At 43.6% G+C, this 14,699-nt stretch overlaps 1 protein-coding gene across 2 annotated transcripts in view; it reads left to right on the forward strand.

Annotated features, from left to right (window-relative positions):
* The first annotated feature begins 175 nt into the window (after positions 1–175).
* The window catches only part of ATP6V1A (ATPase H+ transporting V1 subunit A), a 31,610-nt gene continuing 17,086 nt past the window's right edge, over positions 176–14,699 (forward strand). The window contains exons 1-3 of one of the 2 annotated variants that reach the window (XM_058800546.1): positions 176–263; positions 12,553–12,647; positions 14,311–14,439. In XM_058800546.1, the coding sequence (XP_058656529.1) occupies positions 12,566–12,647; positions 14,311–14,439 (211 nt within the window). In that variant the 5' untranslated portion in view covers positions 176–263; positions 12,553–12,565. Of the gene's footprint in view, positions 264–9,082; positions 9,212–12,552; positions 12,648–14,310; positions 14,440–14,699 lie in introns of those variants that run through there. The other variant, XM_058800545.1, reaches the window with a different exon arrangement.

A 14,699-nucleotide genomic window follows, 5' to 3' on the forward strand; every position in this document is an offset into this window, starting at 1 on the left:
GGGCGGGGCGTGTGTGCCATCACGTGACGCAGACCGACCAATCAGCGCGCCCCACTGGGCCCGGCGCACCCCTGCGCGGAAGCGGCCCGGGCTGGGCGGGCGAAGCTCCGCCCGGAGTCGGGCACGGCTCGCGCCCGGCGCTTCCGGTGAGCGGCGCGGCGCATGCGCGCGGGGCCCGGCGTCAGCTGATCCAGCGCCTCCTTTGCCGCCGCCGCCGCCGCCAGAGCGACTCGGGCGGATTCGGGCGCGCCGGGCCGGCCCAGGTGAGACGCTCGGGCCTCTCGGTCCCTGCCCCGCGCCGCTGCCTCCGCCGCTCCCCAGCTGCGCCCGGGGCTTGCCCTCCGCTGCGGTGAAGGCGGGAGGGGTCGGCTCTCGTCGCTCCCGCCGCGCTCGGACTCTGCCCGGGAAGGACGCGGGCTCCCCGCGGAGCCGCTCGCAGGGGGAGCGCGGCCCCGGCTCTGCGGAGCGGGTGTCGCCGGGGCCCGGGTAGCCGACCTTCAGGGAGCCGTGTCCGGCAGCACAGCCCGCGGGAGGCGGCCATGCGCTTCCCCGCCCCGCTGCACCGGGAGCGGAGAGCTGGACAGCCAAGCGGCCCTGAATGAAAAACCTCAGAAGGCGCCCAGTGAGGTGCTTTAGGGTTGTGCCAGAATTCCGTACAGGAGAGGAACGCGGTGGTAGCGGCTGGCTTCCAGTGCCGGGTCATCCCACCATCTTGAGTGGGTGGATGTGAGTCTCTGGGTGCCTGAGCAGCCCGGCAGAGAGCGAGCAGCGCGGCTCTGGAAGGGAACGGTGCTGCGGGCCCCGCACTGCAGCCCGACCCTGTCGTTCTGCATTTGAATATCCTGGTGGCACATCAAATGTGCCTCCTGTTCCTGCGGCCAGTGACAAAACTCTGCCTTAGATGAGGTGTTCCAAGCATCACCCTTGGCATTCACTTAGAGGCAGGAGAGAAATCTTGCATGACTGGATTCTGGATGATTTTCCAATGTCACAGGTAGATGTGACATCGGAATATGTGGCACATATGTGTCAAGATCCATCCATTCCGTGCAGCTGCCCAAAGTGATTTGCTGTCTTAGGAAGAAAGTAAAGTCTGTCTTCCTAAGATTTTACTGTCTTCCCTCAGAGGATTTGCACTCCTGTTGGGCATTAAAGCAATTTGGTGATAGTTTTATTCATTGTAATGCAATACTTCAGCAAAGTACACTGGCTATTTGATCTAGCATGGTATTTCAAATGCTAATTCTGCTTGCTGAAGTGGAGAGGGGGTGGGAAAATAGGAAAACCTGCTGACAGACTGCACGAAGTGATTTATTAGCAAGAACATGTCAAATACAAACTGGCATTTGCAAGTGGAAGTTTGAGTAACTGAGGCGGATCTGCGAGTTGTGGTGTATTTGTGCTGATTTCTGCACTGTGCAGATCTTCAGCAGCTGAATGTTTGGCTTCTCTGTGTGGTACTTTCAAAGGCCTTTTCAATGACCAGCAAATATAAATATGTAATAATACCTACATTTTATTATTTTCTATGTAAGAATATGTGAAGTGGGATCACAATCTACAGGTCTTTGTATTACCAAAAAATACTGCAGATTATTTTTGCTGTGCCTGTTAGTCTGTAATGCAAAGTCCTCTGGGAAAGCTTTATTCTTTTATGTGGGGAAAAAATTAGTCTTAATTTTGTGATCAGGTGGTGAAGTCTGATGTTCAGAAATACTAAATCACCATGGACATCAGCTTGAGAGAACAGGGAAGGAGAAATTAAGGCAACAGTGGAAAATGGCTGCTGGCATCAGCTGACTGTTCAGAGGGGGGTTGCAGTCTTGTGTTGCAATAGTAACACAAGATCTCTGTTTCCTGTAAATGCTGCCTTGTCATTTTCCAAATCAAGAATTCTTTTCTACAGGTAGTGGTAATAGGGTTGAGCCATGAGTGATTAGTGTTGCTTCATTTTTATAGAGCATTAGCTTAAATTTAGCTTTTGTTTTGGTCTTAGTGTATATTAACAGTTTTATACTCATTGGCCCTCATTGGCCCCCCTTTACAAAGGCTGTGGGCCTTAAGTGTCCTTCTCTTATCTAATTTTTTTTTCCCCAGGATGATTTCATGCATTTATCTTCCAGACTTGCATGGGTGCTTCTGTTACACATTGTCATCCAAAGCTGCTGTAATCCAGCAGGTTACCAGAGATTCCCCTGCATGATACCCCTTTTAGAGGCACTGTGCATTCCCCTTGTGTTTTGGTGCCATAATGGATGTCTTTGGGTTCTCAAGCCCTGAAAGTTCCTACTGATGGGTTTCCCTTGTGCTTTTAAATTGCATGTTTGTGACTATGGCTGCATTCCTAATTACTCCTTTAGAAAAAGGATTACAGGATAACCTAGTTGGGGTCTTTGGTTCCTTTGATGTTGGCCATAAAATGTTGACTGCTACTGCTGACCAAGTAGTAATCCCTGTTGTTTTTTTTTTTCCCTGTCTTTTTAAGAAAACCCTACAAAACACAAACCATGCAACAACCCAATGCTACATTGCCTGAAATATATTCTTTTCTCCATGCTTGTTTCATCGGTTAAAAAGTGGGGGATTTCAGACTTGGAAATATTGAGGCATTGTTGAACAAGGGTATCCATGTGACTTTTTTTTTTAGGCTGGAATTTTGCCAATGAAAACAGACCATGTAGTCAACTGGAATGTCATGCTCATTCATTCTTACTCGACATCTTAAAACATGTGACTCCTTTAGTCTTCCAGCTGGGCAGAGAGAAACAGGGTCCTACTCCAGCAGAGGAACCAAAATTAATTTAAACTTTTCAGCCTTTTTTTTTCCTCTACAGAATAAGCCAATAATCACCTAAACGTCCAGCATGCAGAACCAGTTTTGACTGGATCTTCTTTTATGGTATAAAAAACATTTTGCTTGTCTTTGATGTGCTCTCTCCATTCTTCCCTTTGGGAGTGGACAGCGAAGCTTATACCAAATTCTTGGGTTTGGTCATCTCTCATGGCATTAAGTTCTGCACTCATAAATATTTTTTGTTTGGTTGCTTTATTTCATCCAAGTGTTTACTTCTCCTGTGTTTGTCAAGCTCTCAAGTTCAGCACTCCCATGTCTCAGAAGCATTGACCATTTGCTGCCAGCTTTTTAGGTGTCCATACATGATATGGCTCTTCTGACAGACTTTGCCTTCCAAGGCCTGGCTTTAGTGAAATGATACACTTGCTGTGAAAACCAGTAAGATGTATATGGATAAAACCTGAAAGTCTAACAGACCTTGCTACTACCACTTAATGAAATGGCAGATGAAGACCTGTTTCAGCTGCTAAATTTATTTGCTTGCTTTATCAGCTTGATTATTTCTCTGAGCTTGTGTAATGGTAAAATCCAGTCGCTTCTCACTCTGTTCAGAAATAATTTGTCTGACAGTTGCCTCTCTTTTAATTTTGTCATAGTTTACATTTTGGGGAGTCTGTTATGTTCAAATCAAAAGTAATCAGCAAGGACCAAAGCTAGTATGGGAAGCTGGCCCAGTTAACCCAGACTCATTGTGCTGAACAGATAAATGAGCTAGAAAACCTGCTGGAAATAGACCCATTGCAGGTACAAATGCTTGAGAGATGTGGTGTTCCAGAGGGTCTCTGTAATATAAAAGCCTAATCCTTGTCCTTCCTAAACAATTGAAAAGTGCTCGTGTTGTAAGGGTTCTCATAGCCAAGTTGAAATGTTGGTGCTTTGGTGAGTTTCAGCTGACCAGTCTGCCCAGCTGTGTTTCTGCCACACAGCATGCCCTGAAAAATGCCAGAATGTGTGCTGTGAAGGTGCTGTGTCCCATCTTTAGGCTGCTGTAAGCTGTGCTTGCTTACTGAAGTGGTTTGTGGTGGTTCATGTAAAAGAGAGGTGGTTTGGATGTCTGTGGTGCTGATCTGTGTTCTGTGCCCTAAGCATGGAGAGCAGTCCTGTTGTGGTTGGGATGGTTGGGCGTCAGGAGATACAGAAAGGATGTGGGAAAAGCCATGGACTTCATAGAGAGACAGCTGTGCCTTTTTGGGAATAACTTATTCTAGCTGGACAAAAGCTTTCAGCTGTGCAAGTTTTGTGTAAGGGCCTGAAGAATGACTTGACAATTTTTTAATATCCAAGCAAAGAAACTGAATCTTCCCAGAATTTCAGTTCGTGGTGCGAATGTTTGGCCCTGTTCTTGCTACACTGTATCATTACTTTATTTCCCACTCTGAAGGCAAGAGCTTAAAAAGCAGCTCTTCAGAAAAACTCTAAGATGGTGTTTCAGACTAACTGCAGACTGTATTGGTAAAGATGGCTAAATAAGCAATTCTATTATGTGAACTGCCTATACATCCTTAAAATTTTAAAGATTTTAGTTATCGTGGGATAAATTTGCATGAGGCTGGTAGATATTCAGACAACCACCACAATAAGTAGTTTAAACAATGGTAAAATCTAATATGTTGGAAAGCCTCTGGCTGTTCTGGAAAAGCTGTAAATACTTCAGGTATTATTTTATTTGAACATAAGATTTCCAAACATAGCCTAGCTTGCTTTAAAACATAAAGATGCAGTTTTTCATTGCAGGAAAAGTCAACCTCAACTTAATTTCCTTTTACTGGAATCCAGTGCCGATAGGTGTGCTGTGATTCCAACCAGGTGTTTCATTATACCGAAGGTGCTATAAAAGAGTACTTCTATCTGCTGCTAGGGATGTTGGATCTTTCTCAAAGACTTTCATGCAGACTCAGTCCTGGTTCAGCTCTTCAAACTAGCTATGAAATACCTTGCATAATAAACTCAAGATTCTATAATATCCTTACTTTAAAGGTAATCTGAAACTTAGGTGTAATGAGGAAATGCTTATTCCAAACTCATACTCAGTATTTTAGCCATTTCATCTGGAGAGAAGGGTTAGGCAGTAGTGAGGCTTATAGAGGAGACAATGTATTTTAATGAGCCCAAACAACTCGTGATTCTGTGTGTAAAACTGAGCCTGACTTAAAAGTCTAGGTACTGTGGTTTTGTCAAATTGCACACCTTTTGTCTGTTGATGTAAGTTCTTCAACTCTTCAGAAGTCACTCTGCTGAACTGTAGTAAAGTTTGCTCATATAGTTGCTAACAGCTGCATATTAATTTCATTTTAATATTTGTCATCTTAAAGGTTAGAGCAACAGAAAGTATTTCAAGTAACAGTGCCAAATACACTTGAAAATCAAGTGACTTTTGCTTAATGAAAGCTGGGGTAGATTTTAGTTCAGCGGTAATGTTATGGAGGTTAATGAAAACTGTTCATCTAGAGGGAATGACTGAGCATTGCACTGAGCAGATGGCTGCAGAACTTTTCAGCCCTAGCAGCTAGATGACAGGATCAGGATAAGAAAAGAAGGTCACTGTAGAACACAGAGATGAATTTTGTATTAGTGTTCTGTAGTATGGTTTGGATTTCAGGTGCATTAGATCTTTCTTTTGTGTGAAAGTCTATCAAGCCAAAGGGCAGAATGTGTAGCAGGCTGAAAGGAATGTCAAATTTTTCACAGTAATAAAATTGTGAAGCAGTGTAGCAAGTAAGAACTAAGGAGAGTCTCATCAATTTCCTCCTCTGGAGAAGCCTCAGCTGAGAGGAAAACATTGGTATAGAAAACCCTATTATGGAAAACTGTAGCATGTGAGTCAGCTGATGAACATTTTCTCACATGGACAATGTGGTTTTCTCTAGTAACAGGAGTTTAGCTAGGGTCTTTATCAATTCTAGATATAGCATGATAGCTGTGTTTGATGTTTGAAGGCAGCTTATCTACTGAGCTGATCAGATCTTCAGTGGGTCAAAGTACTTATGCAATGAACACCTTGCCAGCCTTTCTGTCTAGTTTTATTTTAGCTGCTGACTTCTTAGTCATGTTCAAACAGCTTTGTTCTAGTATTGTTCTGGGCCAGCTGAAGGAATTTCCCAAGCTGCTGAATAAATGCTTGGGTACTTGAGTTACAGCTTGTAGTGGTGGTACATCTTGCATGGACAGACTTCACACCCTTGCTTTAGGAATATATACTTCATGTTGTATGTATGTATCAAGTATAAATATATTGTTAAATCTTTAGCTTGTTTGCAAGGCATGATGTTTATTTCAAGTGTAAAACTTACATGTATTGGCATGCCCATAGCTAAGTCCCCATGTGTTTTTAGGAAGAGAACAGTAGGAGCTTGTGGTGAACTTCCTGAATTCAGTGTTGCATGGTCTCACTTTGTAGTGAGTGTGTAATCATGTGCTGCAATGACAGTGGCAGCATAATTCTCTTTCATATGGATTTATGTGTACATGTGCTGAGCAAAACTAGCCTCACGTGAGAGGAGGGGGCTTATAAGAACCCAAGGAACAAGTTATGTAAAAGATAAATGGTCTTGTAGGGTTGCAGATTGGTCCACAGTATGTAGCTGAGCATCACTCAAGCAGGTTCTGGATTTATCTAGAGCAGAGGTGGCCTCAAAGTGCTCTGTGACAACTGAAATTGTATGAATGAATAACTAAGTGGGAAAATGTCTGTATTGTTGAGTATAAGAAATATTCTTTCTAGCTCAGAGCTTGTGCCAGGAAGGTTGGTGCTGTTCACTTCACAATGTCTGTGTCATGAGAAGACTGAGCCTCGTGCTTGTGTTGGGCACAGGACGTGACTCCTGCCTGGTTCCATTGGAGTGCAGGTGACAGGTTGGAAGGAGTTTGGTGTAGCAGAGGCTTGTGCTGCCATACACAGGGACCTGGACTGGAAGAATTGGCTGACAGGAATCCCATGAAGTTTGACAAAGAGATGTGCCAAGTCCTGCACCTGGGGCAGAATAACCACATATCCTGCTATGGGCTGAGAGCTGGCTGAGTGCTGAAAAGACCTTGGGGTCCCCAAGCTGCACATCAGCTGACAGTGTGCCTTTGTGGCAAAGGCAGCCAGCACTATCCTGGGCTGTGTTTGGAAGAATCCCACCAAGAGGTTCAGGGAAGTGGTTTTTCACCTTGGTTAAACTTGATGGAAAGCACATCCAGAGGGCTGTGTCTGGTTCTGGGTTCTCTGGTAGAAGAAAGACGTGGCTTAGAGGTGTGCATCCAGAAAAGGGCCACAGAGACTGTTAGGCATTTGGAAGTAGGAAAAGCAGATGAGAGAGCTGGGATTGCATAGTCTCAGGAAGAAAAGGTTCTGAGAATCTTATTATAAAGTATATAAACACCTGATGGGAGGGAGCAAAGAGGATGGTGCCAGACTCTTCTCAGTGGTACCTGCTGAAGTAACATGACACAATGGACACCATCTGAAATACAGAGAAGTCCCTTTAAACATAGGAAAACACTGCAGGGGTGTCTAAACACTGGAACAGGTTGCCCAGAGAGTTGTGGTAGCTTCATCCTTGGAGGTAATCAAAACACATTTGGATGTGGCCCTGAGCAGCCCACATCAGCTTGCTTGGAGCTGGGGGTTGGAAGTACATGATTGCTTGAGGTGCCCCTGAACCTCAGTAATTCAGTTGTTTGGTGACTGAGAAATCTGGAGTAATTTCCCCTGCACTCTTAGAGTAAAATTACAACTCTGCATAGTGTGAAGGAGCAGGTTTCCTGAGAATACTATTGGGCTTCCTTTCCCAGTGACCTGTGTTAGAGCTCTGGGCGAGTTGTTTCTTGTGGGACAGTATCCCAAATTCTAGATATGAAAATGCTGACAGACTTCTGCATTTGTCTAGTAATTCAAGCGCTGTATTTTTTTAAATACTTCCTCTTAAAGATATCATCTGTTAGAAGGGGAAGTTTGAACTGTCCTAGTTACGGGAAATCTGTGGCAGTGATTATCTGGTTATTTATGAGGCCCTTGCTCAGATCTTCATGCAGCTGGACAATGGGATTTATGCACTGTGCCAGTCTGCTCAGGTGAGCACAGTGAATGGCAGCAGCCTTGGACCTGAAGCATCTCCAGTGTGACACTAAGCTGATTGTCCAGTGTGGGTGGTGATCTTTACTATCCTGTAATGTCTAGGTTTTTACTAAGAAGAGGAGAAGGTATTATTTTCTTTGGAAAACTCTTTGGCTATATTTTACTGTTTAGGCCTATTAAGCTTTCCTGGATATCAAATGTAAGAGCTTATATTCTGACTCTATTTTTCTACCCATGGAAATCAAACCACATTAGTCTGTTTCAGATGTACTAAAATGTATGACCTTCAAGTTCAAAGTTATTTCAGCAGAATGATTCCTACCATTGATGACATACTGATGTAATGCTGCTGCTTCCAAATTACTGATGAGTTGTGGTTAGTGTCTAGGCTTTTGTGGCAATTTGAAGTGTTGGTAATCCTAGAACTTGCAAAGATAGACTTGAGAAGTTGTGAAGACTGCAGGGAACTCTGGCTTCATGCAGGTTCTTAGGGAGGGATGACACAGCTGCCCCTGCTCTGTTCAGCGTGTGGGGCAGTGCCTGTCGATCTCTGAGAAGATTCCAGCAGCTGTCACTCAGGGTGGCACAAGCTCTCTGCTTTGTTGGGGTGCTGGATGTTGTGCAATTGCCTTGGTGCTTCTGCCGGCCAGGGGAAGGGCTTCTGAGCGTGAGGAAGCCCCACCAGGCTCCTGAAAGCAATCAGTACTGTTCAGCGTGCTCAAGCAATTGGTATTGCAGTGTGCTCAGCGCCTCCCTGTTAAGACAGCCTGTTGTTAAAACAGTTGTTCTGTTCAGCTCTTCCAGAGCACAGCACACACTGACATGGCTGCGTTACGCCGGAGGGCTGGCAGGTGAACAGATCCCAGCAGAAAACATGCACCTCTTTCAAGGGTATTTGTATGGTTGTATGTATCATTCGGGATATTGGAATTCCCAGCTTTATAGGAGGCCTTAATGCAAACACTGAAGCCTTTGAATTTCTCCTGCTGGGCCCCGTGCAGTCGGGAGAGCACAGATGGGAGTTCAGCTGGGCTCGAGGTGGCTGGAATTGCTATTGCGGCATTCCTCGGTGCTGGTGGGAGAGAGAGGCAGAGAGAGACTGATGACTCATCAAGTCAGGTGGTTGTGCCTCTGCTGTGTGTCAGAAATTTCGTTCCCCTCTGCAGCAGCTTTCTCATCCCTCTGTGGAGGGGCACTGGAAGGACGATTATTTCGCAAGCGGTGATGCTTCACTGCTGAATTCTAGCTTTTGAATTGGGCCTCTGGGTTTTTGGTGCTGCCTGCTTCTGCAAAATAAGGTAAGGAGCTGGGTTTATGTGATAAAATTGTTGTAGATTTTCTTCCTTGCTGCAAGAAGGCTCCTAAAAATCTCACTGGAGTCTGAATTCTGAAAATAATCTTTGTATTAAGGCAGTTTGTAATGTAAATTCTGTGTCTAATCAAATGTTAGATGCAAAACCCAGGAACAGTGAAGCAAAATGGGTTTCTCCAACATTGAGAGCAAGGCAGTTACATTTTTTAGGCTACTGTGTAACCAGATTACTGTGCTGGGGAGGAACCGAGATAGAAAGCTCAGGTTATGGGCTCTTTCATGTTTAATTAGTTCTTTAAAATCAGTGTAATAAATCACCTTTTAGTCAGAGAAGGTTCTGCTGCAAGCAATACTTTGATTTCTGGTACTATTGATCAGAATATGACTGCCAGAGCTTAAGAGCATGTTTGAAATCAATTGATGAACTGTTTTAGATAAGAAAGATATAAATTGTAAAGGATGCAAGATGCATCTTTACTCATAAAAGAGTTAAAATTATGCTGATATCCTATGTAGGTGTGCTAGTGGACTTTTGTAGGAGGGAATTGCATATAGTGCCTAATATCTTGTGTTGGCAAGAGGCCTTTCAAAGGCCTCAGGGGCTCTGTAGTTTTCTAAAATGGTCAGCTACCATGGCTCCTAGGGTACATAAATGCTTTCTGGAATTTCATTTTCTTTGGGTACTGGCCGTGAAAACATCTAACAAGGTAGGAAGGTAAGGCAGCATTTTGGTCCTCAAGGACTTTCCATATAAATTGAAAATCTGTAGTGCTAGTACACAAGCACAAGAAAATGATGCAGAGATAAATAACAGCTTTTTTTTCCCCCCTAATCTGTATTCAGTGTTAAGAGATGTGTAGCCCCTTAAGAAAGAGGTCAGCCTGGCTGGGTGGGCACTGTACTTTGGAGGTATAGCAGAGGTAAAACAGAGGTGAGAAGGAATTCACATCTTTTACACTTGAAATAGTTAATGGGTATGTGTTTCAAAGCTGTTGGTGCAGATGCTGGAGATCATGGTAAAGACAGGGTTTATTAGTGTGTTGCTAGGTAGTCTAGTGGAGGAATCCCCTGCTCTTCTTGGCTTGGGCAGTAATTTGGAAAAGTGGCTGTAGGAAGAGGGAGGGAGCAGAGCAGGAGCAGGAGAGGTAGGTGCTGGCTGTCAGGCTGTTGCCATTTAACTGCAGAATGGCTCTTCTGAGGTTCTCTCTTGCCTCCCTAAAAGGTAAACAGTCACTTCAAGCAGGTTTTGATTATGAAAAGTTAATTTAAATTGAAACTGGCTTGGTGTTCCTGCTTTTCCTTGCCTTTGTAATTTGACTCTTTCATATGGGATGTTGTCTAATTGCCAAGCTGTGTCACTAATTCAGTTATGAGAATGTGGTTTGACTCTCTACTTTGCTTTTAGAGATGTTGGTAGTACGATACTGGACATTTTCTCTATTGTAAATTGAAGTAAATGTTTAATTTGAATTTATAAGAACAACTGCTTCTTTCAGTATGAACAGCAATTGTCCTTGAGTTTTAGTTGTTAAAAGCAAGCATGTTTTAGTTGTTAAAAGTAAAAAAGATGAGATTGTTGTGTTAGTCAGATCAGAGCCAGCTCATACCAGCTGCTCAGGAACTGCAGATTGCTTTGTGAGGACCTCCCCTCTGCCATTTGTCAGAGGAGGCATTTTAGGAAAAGCAGTGAAATTAAAATTGTCTCCTGGTCTAAACACCAGGAAGTGTGAAAGATAACCTCTGGCTTGGAGGGTAGAGGGATCTAATGGGTATCTGGCTTAGTCTTTGGGCTCAAGACCCATTAGCAGGTCTGGTGGTGACTGAGCCATGATCAGCTGCTGTGGGATAAATCAGTGGCAGCCATGACAGACAGTACGCTCCACACATGGGGCCTGGGAGAAGCTATTCCTTCAGGATGAGCAGGGGCTTGGAATCGTGGGAGATCTTTTTCTTAAAGGGCAGTGCCACCAATTTGAAATGTATAGATCAGTACAGAGGCTGAGGGGCAGAGGACTTGTATTGTTGTATTAAAAAACAGGAAAACAGTTGTAGGGTTTCAAGAATAGCACAAGTCAGCTACTGCTCCCAAAGAATAGGCAAAAACGTATCCTATGATTGTGCTGGAAAGGGTGGCAATGGAGTTGTTGTCTTGGTTATTATATCAGGGCAGGTTTTTAAGCCTGAGTATGCCTTTGTGTTTGCTGCCTTGTGGAAGATGCTGGGTTAGATTAAGCTGCTCTCAAAGACTTGAGTGTATCAGCAGATGGCTCCCAGTTCATGTCACCAACCCAGGGCCTTGCTGCTGGTTAGCGCAGGGGCCTTCTGGGCTGGGGCTGCAGCTTGCACCAGTGCTGTGTCCTAAGGGTGTCTGTACAGGGGAAATGGGAAGAGTGTGGCCTTGCAGTTCTCCAGCACCCATCAGTTTCCAAGGTAACACACAGCATGGTAAGGGCTCACAAAGCAAAACCACTAAATCCTCTGATCCGCACTGGAAGCAGGACAGCCCAGCTGCCAGCCACAGGACACACATGCATGGAGGAAGTCTCTTGATAAAACAGCTTTTCCAGTGCCAGTTGTTTAGATTTGTTAAACAGTTACTGACATGAGATGACAGCCTATTGTTTAACTGTTGCAGATTGGGGGGTTTGCCTGTTATTCAGCACAATTCTTCTGTGATGCTCCATGGGTTTCACTGAGAGCAAAGACTGCATAGTTTGTAGCTGTGAGACACATAGAAAGGATTCACATGTTTGTGTGCTGGTGCTTCTGAAAATGTGTTTCTTCCTCTAAATACTGTGATTCACCACCTTAAGATAGCAAAAATTGAATTTTCACAATTAATATTTGTAGTATTGCATTTTAGAGACTGGTGGCAGTAAAGCAGACCCAGAACATTCTCTTGCTCACTCAGAATCATGGAAACCTCCATATTTTGAAGGAGGGTAATGAGATGTGGAATACAAAAGAGATTTTCTGTCATTTAAATATCCTATTACCAAGCTTAAAAAACAGTGAAACAGTGTTAGGGCATTGTTGCACTGCATCTTTTTCATTCAGTAGCATTCTGTAGAGCACATTATGGGGTGATGTTCTACCCCTATGTTTCTGCAGTAAGGAATCTCAGGTATTTTGTTTGTTTAAATCAGTTACTTTTTAACTTTTTACAGCTTTAAAATGAGTTAGAAGTGCTTAAGGCTAAGGTGCTTCTGGCTATGAGTTCAGAGTTCTTTTTAACTGAAAATAAGAAGAGAGCAGGGGGAAAAGGAGGAAGTTACTATGTGTGTGTGTGTTCTTCAGGACTGACTCTTATTTTTTTCTTTTGTTCAGTTGAACAGGCAAAATGGATTTCTCCAAGCTCCCCAAAATACGTGATGAGGACAGAGAGGCTTTTGTTGGCTATGTTTATGGAGTCTCAGGACCTGGTAGGTATTATTTTGTAAAGGAAGTAATAAATTTTGTTTTATCTAGGATCTTGTTAATCTTCACTTGAAAGCAGAGGAGTGTAAAAGAGCTCTGGGTGGTGCTTTTCATCTTTTTTTTTTTTTGGGTAGGGGACTTGAAGAAGAATTACTGGCTTATAGTCTGACAAACTATTAAAAAAACTGCTAACAGGATGTTACTATTAATTAACCTTTGTTTAAAAATATAATGAACAGAAGCAGGCAGTTGAATAAAGATAACAATAATAATAATAACAAAAGGTAAGCTTTCTGTATGAGAAAAAATCCCTCGGTTGGAAATCTGCAGGGCCCAGTGTGCTAAGCTTCACTAAAAGGACATGAAATAAATAGTCTGTTCTCACTGAAAGTTTGTCCCTGTGCTTTCTGATCTCCTCAGTCCCTGTCAGTGTCAAGCTGCTCTGTTTACTGCACCATGGGCTGGGGGAGCTCAGCAAGGAGCCACACGAGTCAGGGAAGGTGATAGAATGTGGTGATAGTGCAGCTGGGAGAAGGAGAACTCTTTCTCCATCTTTATCAGCTGAAATAGCTTAAGCTCTGCTAGGAACAGCTTTTGAATGCATGCAGACTCTACTGGCTTTTCTCCTCCTTCCTGCATTCTCTTGAAGACTTGAAGGGAAGGATGGGAATGTGAGAACAGAAGATTAGCAAGTTTTTTTGTTAATGCAACGTATTTGATGAATAAGAAATTCCCTACCTAAATAGGCACAAGTTTTTTGACTGCAAATTCTGTAACTGCAGAGTTGGTACCTAGAAACAATTTTAAAGTGACACAACTTTCTTTCCCAAGAAGTGGAAAATGTATTTTTGTGTAAATATGTGACTCTTGTGTGCATTGCTGTGATCATAATATGCAAGACATAATAAATTTTGTTGCAAAGCAGCCAGGACTCCGTGTATGACCTGCTAAAATCTAACTCAAAGCAGCAGGAAGTTTCAGGCCCTAAAAATGCTGCACAACAATTTTCATGTGTTGAAAGTTAATTTAAGTGCCCTAAGATAGACACAACACTTTTCTACAGAATTAGTATTTTTTTAAAAGCTTTCTAGGCATCACTTTAGATGCAAGGGTATTTACCAGGTGCCTTGGCTGGATCTCTCCATGTTTATGCCAGCATCCAGATGCTACCAAGGTAAACAGAAGTTTAATCACTTGAAAATGCTGGCCCCCAACCACAGGTTTATGTAACTACCAGGCATCCGAGTGAGTTTTGCCATTTTCTTGTGTGTTTTAATTTAGTCAGATGAGAATGTGGCCCAGCTCATGCAAGGGAGAAGTTTCTATAGAACTTGTTTGTCAAAGTTCACAGCATCTCACACCCTCAACGTTTGCAATCTGTCAGGACAGATAAGAGAAATTATGGCCTGAATTGTCCTGTGAATGACTGCATTCTCATAGTGTCCTCTTCTTCTGGATAAAGGACAGAGTGCAAACTGTAGGAAAACTTATTCTTTTGACTTTTAAACTAGAAATATCAGGCGTTGTGACATCCTTTTGTGAAGTCAAGAGTGTGTGTCTGATATGGGTGAGTACCAGGTTTGTGCTGTGCAGTTCTTACAGACTTGTGAAGGGTAGATTTCCTGAGCTGCAGGGATAATACCTCACCTCTGTGCTTGTCTTTTGCAGTGGTCACAGCCTGCAACATGGCAGGAGCTGCCATGTACGAGCTGGTGCGAGTGGGACACAGTGAGCTGGTGGGGGAGATCATCCGGCTGGAGGGGGATCTGGCAACTGTCCAGGTGTATGAGGAAACTTGTATCCTTTTCACTGCTCCCTCTCTGCTGCCAGATACTCTGGGGTCTGGCAGGACATCTGTTCTGCATGTGTTTTGTAAATTTTGATGTGTTTGAGGTGAATCTTACCTTGTGTGGCTGTGTAGCAAGGAGACTTTTTTTGACTGGGAATCAAAGTGTACCTTGTAATTCAAGTGCATTTTAATGCCTCTTTGTTAGGCAGTTGACAAGTGTCAACCATAAATGACAAACCTAAGCAATATTTGTTGCATCTTTGTCTTT

This window comes from Ammospiza caudacuta, chromosome 2 (assembly GCF_027887145.1).
Source record: "Ammospiza caudacuta isolate bAmmCau1 chromosome 2, bAmmCau1.pri, whole genome shotgun sequence".
In the NCBI taxonomy this organism is placed as follows: Eukaryota; Metazoa; Chordata; class Aves; order Passeriformes; family Passerellidae; genus Ammospiza; species Ammospiza caudacuta.